The 9395-nt window shown below is 37.6% G+C and overlaps 1 protein-coding gene across 1 annotated transcript; it reads left to right on the top strand.

Moving 5' to 3' along the window:
• The first annotated feature begins 243 nt into the window (after window positions 1–243).
• LOC146683737 (sclerostin domain-containing protein 1-like) lies at window positions 244–7725 on the top strand. Its single transcript, XM_085446632.1, has 2 exons — window positions 244–446; window positions 3578–7725. The coding sequence occupies exons 1-2, from the start codon at window positions 254–256 to the stop codon at window positions 4000–4002; spliced, it is 618 nt and encodes a 205-aa protein (XP_085302758.1). The 5' UTR covers window positions 244–253; the 3' UTR covers window positions 4003–7725.
• The last annotated feature ends 1670 nt before the right edge of the window (window positions 7726–9395 follow it).

Here is a 9395-nt window from a genome sequence, read left to right as displayed (position 1 = left end):
ACGTTGTCCGGTAAGTTCCGATGTCACAGTACACCTCTGCAATCCTGGTGTTTCCAACACCTGTGTGATCATGAATAAATGCGCCAATTCAGTTTGCAAAAATACATGTGGTTTCTGGCTCTCGACCTGCATTTTTCTTTTCTTGCTGTGCAAGTAGGTGTGTCCAGCTCATTCATAAAATGTCGCTGCCAGTGAGGATATATAAAGCACAGCCCTGCAGGTTACTTATCCATCAGGTGCGTCAGGTGCAGTCATGCTTCGTTCTGTCAGCGCGCTCCGGCTCCTTGCGCTCCTGTTGCTGCTGAGCATGAGTTCAGCTGTTGAAAATAACGCCACAGAGTCCGTAAGTCCTCAGCTGGTCCCTGAAACTCAGCACCCGCCGACCGATGAAGACACAAACCAGGCGAGGAATAGAGGGAGACGGCCTTCTGACTCTCTGCGTGATGGTGAGTCCAAATGGCTAAAATTAAATAATGTGATAGAAAACATCATAAAGTATTATGTGACAGTAATACAACTAAAATTGAAAAGAAAAAATCCTAGTTTGGAATAATAATATTTATTTATTTATGTATTTATTTATTTGTATTATGATGATGCAATCAGTTTAAACCTAGGTAAAAAGTAATCTTACAAAACAAAAAACTACAAGATATCCATGTCTGGAATGCAGGATTTATTAAAAAACTGTAATTAAAATACATGCAGTGCCGTGCACGATCCACAGTGAAGCCCAAAGCCCGTTGTCAATACAGACATTTATAGTTGAACCAACAAAGAAATCCTTGCTGCTGGTGTTGAGATTTTTGCAGGTGCATGCTGTAAATGTCTGTCTGTCTGTTGTAGATTATATAACACCTGACAGAACACCTTTGGGATGAATTAGAATGGAGACTGTGAGCCAGGTCTTCTCTCTCAACATGAATCTGATCTGACAAATTAGCTTCTGGAAAAATGGTCAAAAACTTCCATAAGCACATAAACATAAACTGTTATAGCTGCAAAGGGTGAGCCAGCATCGTTTCAAACCCTGTGGATCAAGAGAAGGATATCACTCAAGTTCATATGCATGTGGAGGCAGACAAAGGAATACTTTCAGCAGTATAGTGTAGGCTCGATTGTCACATGCTTATTACTCTCACATTAGAGGGCACTGTGGAATTCTGTCGATATCCCACATCTGACCTGATGATGGGAGGAGACATTTTGTCATTTTCACTGGTGACAGTAAATTTTAATGTTGTTGTTGTGGTTTTTGTATTATAAGACCACACCAATATTAATCATTTAAAAAGTGGACTATTATTAAAAAGCTGAAAGTAATACCTTCGGGTTCAATCGGTTTTTCACTAGGTAGCTAAAGCCATGTGATAGCTAGGTTAAAATGTTTATAAAGTTCGGGTTGGTTCTCGTACATGTAACAACCAACATAGCCATAGTTATCTGTTGGAAAACACTGAACAAAATGACTGTCTTTTAAAAAAATATAAGGAACCTTTGAGCTTTTTTAATGATATCAATGATACATCAGTTCAAAATATAGTCGTGGAATGTAGAATTAATTCTCACTTGTTTTTGTGGCTTTAATAAAGGCTACATTACTAAAGCTGTAAATTCCACAAGTTCACGGCTCATAAATCACAATACAAATGGTTTAGAATCCTGCAGCAAACACTTCTCCTCAGAAGTTTCATAATACTAAAGCTAAGTAGACAGAGTGAGGAAGACAGAGTAAAGTCACTTAGTGCAGCAAATAAATATTTTGAAGTTGGAACTTATAACTGAAAAAAAAAGCCTGTTTTATTTCTCTGTGAAAGAAGTCAGGCTCTATTTATATAGTTTAATGAATTTATAGCACAGTGCTGCTCCCTGCCCTGATATAAGAGAGTTCACCCATCAGTCTCTTCTCACTCTCCCTCTTGTTAATAATCACAACAGAATAACATGACATTTATTTAATTCAACTCTGGATTCCTGTGTTTAAGTGGATGGATAGCATATATAAGGCTTCACAATCTATAACAAAAATAATACTGAGACTGGATATTTTCTTCTATACATGCACATATGCCCACTTACAATAAGTGGAAGAAGAAGTATTATAAACATGACTTTTATAATTCAAGGCAACACAAATTATGGCTAATTTGTGTTTCCTTTTCTCCAAGGACTAAGAGTCATCTTTGAATCTTGTCTTGTACCTCATATAATAGTTAAAGCAGCAGCTGTGTCAAGTATGGCTGTGGCCCAACTGCAGGACTCAGGGACAAACATGACACACAAGATAGGACAGTGGGGAGAAACAGACATGGAAACATGATAACAAAACATAGGCAAGACAGACTGGACATGAACGGGGCACTCCCATTATGAAAATAAGAACTATAAACAGCAGTCTCAGAGGCTCTAGAAGGACAACATATTCATAATTAATTATATTTACAAAGGAATGAATAAGTCCAGAAAAAGACTCAGGACCACGACAACCTCATGGGAAAAGGAGAATGCAATTGCCATTTTACATGTTGGAAAAAACTGTTTTCCTAATTTCGATGTTTGAATCTATTTACTTATTTGTTTGCCATTTAAATTTAGAATTTTTTATAAATCTTTTTTTTTTTAATTGAGAGCTGAGTGTCTTTTTCTGTAAATGCCTTTTTCCATTTAGAAACATTCATTTCAAAGTTCTCTTTTATTAACAGTTAAATTATGAAATAACTATTGATTTATAATTATTAATGTCTAAATAAAGAAAAGAAATTCAGCAGCAGTTTGTAAATACAGAAATGCACAATACATTATTAAATCACAAAATGCTTTTCATGTGCATGACTCTTGGTCCAGATATGAAACTACTGATTTAAAAAAGACAAACTGTGTCATGAAGTGCAGAAATGTGGAAATATCAGACTAACATGAACACGTCATAAACTGGTATCATGGGACAGTTAGTGGTGTGAATTATAAATCATGTTAAATTCTTTTACAACAGAAATATCAGTAGCTGTTTTCCTTTAACTGGGTTTAAACCAATTCTTCACCTTCAGTTTAATGACAAATCATCACCGTTGTAAATATTTCAGTTGTCATTTTACAAATTCATATTCAGCTCTGATGCTATTTTTAGCTTCCTGAAAGTACCAGCAGGACCCCTGACTCTGATTTCACTGATTTCACCATGGACCTCAAATGTGCAGATCGACTCAAACTGACCCAAATTTAATATTGAGGATGTGTGTGTGTGCATATATATGTTCATTTTGAATGCTACATTAACTGTATGTGCAGCGGACACAGCGAGGGTGCAATTATGTGTGTGCAAACTCAGAAATGTAGACAGTCGTAAACTGAGGTAGCCCAAGGAAATCCACTCCTGCCGGGTGTTTAGAAGTCTAATGGCATTGGAGAAGAAAGAGTTCTTTAATCTACACTTCACACTTCTATACCACCACCACCACTACCCACTTAAAACAAAACAAAAAACAATAATATATATATATACACACACACATACTTTGGAATAACAAGAAGACTGATCTAAGCTACACATATATGTAACTCACTTTTCATGTCTTAGGGCCAGACCAGAGCCAGGTGGGCTGCAGGGAGTTGAGGTCCACGAAGTACATCTCTGATGGCCAGTGCACCAGTGTCAACCCTATCAAGGAGCTGGTGTGTGCTGGGGAGTGTCTGCCAGCTCAGCTGCTGCCCAACTGGATTGGTAGAACTCACACTGGGAGGTACTGGAGCCGCCGCGATGCTCAGGAGTGGCGCTGTGTTATCGATCGAACCAGGACCCAGCGGATCCAGCTGCAGTGCCACGATGGGAGCACGAGGACCTACAAGATAACTGTGGTGACCTCCTGCAAATGCAAGCGCTACACCAGACAGCAGAACGATTCACGACACAAGGACACATCTGGAAATACTGGTAAACAGAGGAAGAATCAGGGGAGGCCTGGACTGCTGGAGATGAATGCTGGGAGCGAGTCTGCTAACTGAAACCTGATTTCACAGCTACAAAGAAAAAACCTTCATATTGTCACTATAAATGTTTTTGTATGAACTATAAGTGTGCAGAATAGATATAAACAAAGGTGAATAGTATAGTGTTATCTCCATATTTAGTTTAATACAGTGATTAGTCTGTAGACCAAAATATAGCTCATTTGTTCCCATGAAATATGTTTGTCATCTGCAACAAAGAACTCGGCTGCAACTATTCAGAAAGCAGTCTAACACCTGAGCTACAGCTGGTGACATTTGTCTAATCTTTCTGGAGTGTTGTCTTATTTTTTCCGTACATTTTTTGAACAGCAGTGATTTTGTCACACTGACAGTATTCTCATTATTCGTATAGTGTGAATATGAGTACATGTTATATATTTTAGCTAGATGTAGAGATTTCGATTTGCTGTCCTTCTTTGGTTTTGCCTCATTGTAGCATTTAGTGTTATCTTAGCAGGAGAGCCTCTCCTAGGAAGGGTCGTTCTACAGAAAGTTGTAGAATTTTGACCATACAGCCCAAAACTTGTCCAGTTTATTTCTTAATGTATAAGTTATTTTCTCTATAGATCGTATAGATGTCAGTCCACATATCTTTTGATTTTTCCAGCACATAGCAATACAGCGCTTGGTTTCCAAAACTCCAGTCGTTAACAGAGCTCTATTGTTTGCAGCAGGTACAAAATTATTCGGGTATATATTTAAAATACATACTTTAGGATGAAGTGGAATCAACAGACTCAACAGAGTTATTACCTTTTCCCAAAAGATTTTCACATGTGGACATTCCCATATACAGTGAAATAAAGTGACCCTGTCCACTCCACACTTAATACAGGTCTTGTTAACCATTTATATTGAAGTAGCCGAGATTGTCTGACTCTGGGCCAAGGAGCATGATTTATAGCACTCATCATCAGATATATCCATTTGCAAATCCTTCCTCCAAGCCTCTAAAATAGACTGTGTTGATTCTTTGGAATTTTCCATAAATAATTTATACAATGCAGAAACTTGGCCTCTCCCATTTACATGCTTTATAACTGTGCTCTCTAGAAAGGAGTAGGTGGGGATTTGTAAGCTGTTACCTTGTGTGGTTAAGATAAAATTTCTTAATTGAAGAAATTTAAAAAAATGTTTGACAGGAATAGAAAAAGTACTTCTAAGTTGTTCAAAAGACATAAGAGTATTATTCCTAAATATATCAGACACTTTCTCATACCTTCATCGATTCAAAATTTAAAACCTGCATCCACCCTACCAGGAGGAAAGCTGTCATTTCCAAATATCGGAGTAAACCGAGACAGTTGGATCATTTCTCCCAAGTAGTTATGTATTTCAAACCAGATCATTATAGGGTTTTTTAGAAAGGGGTTCTTAGTTTGCTTATTTAGTGTCTTCCTGTCGGCTGAGTAAAGATATAAGGTAGGAGGAATTTTGATTTCTGTAGACTCCGTAGAAACCAACACTGGAATTTGCGCATTAACAAAATAAAATATTGCCGCTCTGATTTGAGCAGCCCAGAAGTACCACTTTAAATTTGGAAGTTGTAAACCCCTCTTTCATAAGGAAGGTATAATAATGAGATTCTGAGTCTTGGTCTTCTGTTATTCCAAATAAAGTTTCGGAATAGTTTTTGCAAATCTAAGAAGAAAGAGTTTGGTGGAGAGAGAGGTATTGATTGAAAAAGGTAAAGATATTTTGGCAAAATTGACATTTTTAGTATATTAATACGACCAATTAAAGATATAGGTAGTTTCATCCATCTGTTTAGAAGTGTAATAACTGAAGTCGTTAAGGAATTATAATTGGATGCAAGAATATTTTCAATTGAGTGAGTTAATTTCACACCCAGATAAGTAAACCCATGTTCAGATAACAGAAAAGGAGTATTGATTGGAGGAGTTTGTCGTTCATTTTTATTCAAAAATAATATTTATCTGAATTTATTTTATAACCCGAAAATGTACTAAATGTATTAATGAGACTTAATATGGATGGTATTGATTTGTTTAAATTAGTGCAGAACAGGATCATATCATCTGCATATGGGGCGATACGGTGGTCAGCATTACTTTAATTCCTGATATGTTTTTATGATTCTGAATTGTCATTGCAAGAGGCTCAGTTGCCAAGGTGAACAAGAGAGGTGACAAGGGGCACCCTTGTCTAGTTCCACGATATAATCTGAATGGTGCGGAAAAAAGACCATTAGTTAAAATCTCTGCTTGAGGGTTGAAGTACACCAACTGACTCCATTTAAAAAATCTGTTTCCAATACCAAACTTTTTCAAAACTTCAAATAAGAACGGCCATTTGATCCTGTCGAAGGCTTTTTCCTCATCCATTGAGATTAACGCATTGTCTCTTTTTTCTCATAAATGATATTCATGACCCTCCATATAGTGTGAAACCCCTGCCTCCCCTGGATAAAGCCGTTCTGGTCTGAATGAATCATTTTAGGCAAGAGTTTCTCTAATCTCATAGCTAATAGTTTGCAAAGTATCTTGCAATCATAATTCAACAGTGAGATTGGTCTATAAGAACTACAATGTGTTGCTGGCTTATTAGGTTTCAGTAACAAAGTAATTGTTGCAACATTAAGTGAAGGGGGGAGAGACCCCGATTCAAATGATTCCTGATACATATCCAATAAAGGCTGGATTCATTTATCTTTAAATATTTTAAATATTTCTATTGGTATTGCGTCAGGTCCAGGAGTTTTGCCCCCTTTCATGTTCCTTATAGCATTAGTAATTTCTTCTACTGTTATATTAAGCTCTAGTTCATCCATATTGTTTTCTGGTAGTCTAGGAAAATGCAGCTGATCCAAAAAAACTATTTGTTTTGATGAAAATTACTTTAAATGCTCAGTTGTGTATAGCTGTTTATAAAAAGTAGAAAAAGAGTCATTAATATGTTTAGGATCAGCTGTGATCTGTCCTTCATCTGTTCTTTCAGCCTGAGCCTGTTTAATACACCAAGCCAGTATTTTACTTGCTTTTTCACCCTGTTCATAATATGACTGTTTCAGTCTTAGTAAACTTTTAGTAGCTTTATTTAATGACAAAATATTAAATTTAGCTCTGAGTTTATTTAACTCTAGAATTAGAGCATTAGATTTGGATATAAATATCTCTTCCTCAATATCTTTCATCTTTTTCTCCAAATGGACCAGTTCCATCCTGGATGCTTTATGTTTAAAGCTTGTAAAACTGATCATTTGCCCTCTCAGGAAAGCTTTAAAGGCCTCCCATTTTATAGTCAGGTTTACTGCAAACAGGAACTCCCTAACAACAGAGGCATTAGTCAGTGATGAATATCTATTTTAAACAGCAGCCTTTACTTTGCTTTATTGTGTAGGGGATACCTTCCCCTCCAGGCTAGTGGAGGTTCTTACAGCTGTAGCAAACATTTTTATTGGTGTTTTATTGTCTCATCTATCCATTCATTTTCCCCCTATAAGAACTGTAGCCAAAGAAAGACAGTTAAAAGAATCACCTGCACTAGACAACAACAGGATGTTTCATTTGTGTTTTCCCCACAGGGATAAGGATTGATGCCCCTTTGTCTGTTATATCCTGTAGGTAGACTTTTAAACCAGATCACGTCTGGAATGTTGTTCAGCAGCTCGGCGGAAAACAACTTTTTTCAGGTGATCTTTTAACAGAATTAGAATATTTAGTAGCAGAAACTAACTGTTGTGGAGAAAATAAATACATTTACTCAAATACTGTGGCGTTTATACTTTTCTTGTTTTTAATTTGTTTTTTAAATTGTTTCAAATTTGAAATGGAAGCATCTGGATGACCTGTGATTGATAGAACCATAAATTCTGCTCCCTGCTAAATTCGAACCATTAGCCCGTCCACTGCTGCTTAATCGCACTTAGGTTATGTAGTAGGACAATGATCCAAAAAACAGCAGCTACCTCAGAATAGCTCAAAGAAGAAGAAGAAAAAGGTTGTTCATGACTATGACTGATTTAAAATAATTCTGTCTTTCAAAATTGACCCTGAGCGTAATAGCGATTGCCAGTTTCTGCAAACTGATTGGTTGATTGCAGTTCTTTCAAGGTTTAAGGTTATCAGGTTAAGGGGGCAATTACTTTTTTCACAGGCAGCCTGGTGGTTAGCACTGTTGCCTCACAGCAAGAAGGTGCTGAGCTTGACTCCAACATCTGGCCGGTGCCTTTCGGTGTGGACTTTTCATGTCCTCCCCAGTTTGCGTGGGTTCTCTCAAGCTTTGCCAAAGTCCAAAGAAATGCAATTAGCGTGGTTAACTGATGCTTCGAAATTGCCCATAGTTGTGAATGTGAGTGTCTGTCCTTTTGGTTTCACTGGAAGACCTGACTCCCTCTCATTTACGTTTATACAGATGTATAAATAAAAGTCAGTATGTTCTACTGACTTTTATTCCTTTTCCCTCCAAAGCATATCTCCTCCTCTCCAGGGTCTCTTCCATCTGCCTCCAACCCGCACTACAGATCACAATATCATCTGCAAATATGATAGTCCACTCCTGCCTGACTTCATCTGTCAGCTTGTCCATCATCATCTCAAGCAAGAAGGAGCTCAAAGCTAATCTCGTGCAATATTCAAGACGTTGCAGTACCAGAGTCCCTCTCTTTGCATCCTATCATATGCTTTCGCTGGATCCACAAACACAAAGTGCAAGTCCTTCTCCATCTTCCCCAGCATACAGCCTTACTGCTGTTCACAGACTCTCACCTTAACGTAAATTCATCTCAGCATCCTGCAATTGTTACCCCAGCTCTACACATTACCTTGTTTTTGAACACCGCAAACGTCATACTTATCCATTCCTCAGGCGTCTTCTCACTGTTTAACACACAAAAATGTGCATAAACATGCTTATTGATTCCCAATATTGTCGCAGTTACTTATTGTATATATTAGACATGCAAACTTCCTGTCGCTACGTCTGACAATCAGCCAGCTAAACAAAAAACTACCAGTACATAAGCTAACATTAGGCCAGCAAATGCTAGGATAGTGTCCTACAAAGTACACTTTCCCACTGACAAAAGGTTTGATTACATTTTCACATCACATGAGTTCACTGAACAAGTGTTCACATTCAACAATGTTCGATTAAGTCAGTTCATTTTGGTGTTGGCTCTTGATGTGGTATTGTATAACTTCCTGTTCCTGTTACAACACACATTGGTGTTTTGTGTAGCTTATCTACATGTATTATTGTAAGGTCTTGTCAGATGTTTAGCTACTCCTCAGCCTCCTTTAGTAATACCGATGATTGTAAGAAGTGTAGCCTAACTGCAGCTCTGGAGGCCAGGCTCAATGAATTGGAGACCTGTCTCCATAGCCTGGAAAATCCTTCAGTTGGCCAGGTGGTGTAGGCAAAGGTTG

Source organism: Copadichromis virginalis, linkage group LG22 (genome assembly GCF_057382275.1).
Source record: "Copadichromis virginalis isolate Kocher_CV1m ecotype Utaka linkage group LG22, C_Virginalis_male_GT1.1, whole genome shotgun sequence".
Classification (NCBI taxonomy): domain Eukaryota; kingdom Metazoa; phylum Chordata; class Actinopteri; order Cichliformes; family Cichlidae; genus Copadichromis; species Copadichromis virginalis.
The sequence above is the reverse complement of the archived record's forward strand: the minus strand, read 5'-3'. Positions and strand labels throughout refer to the sequence as shown.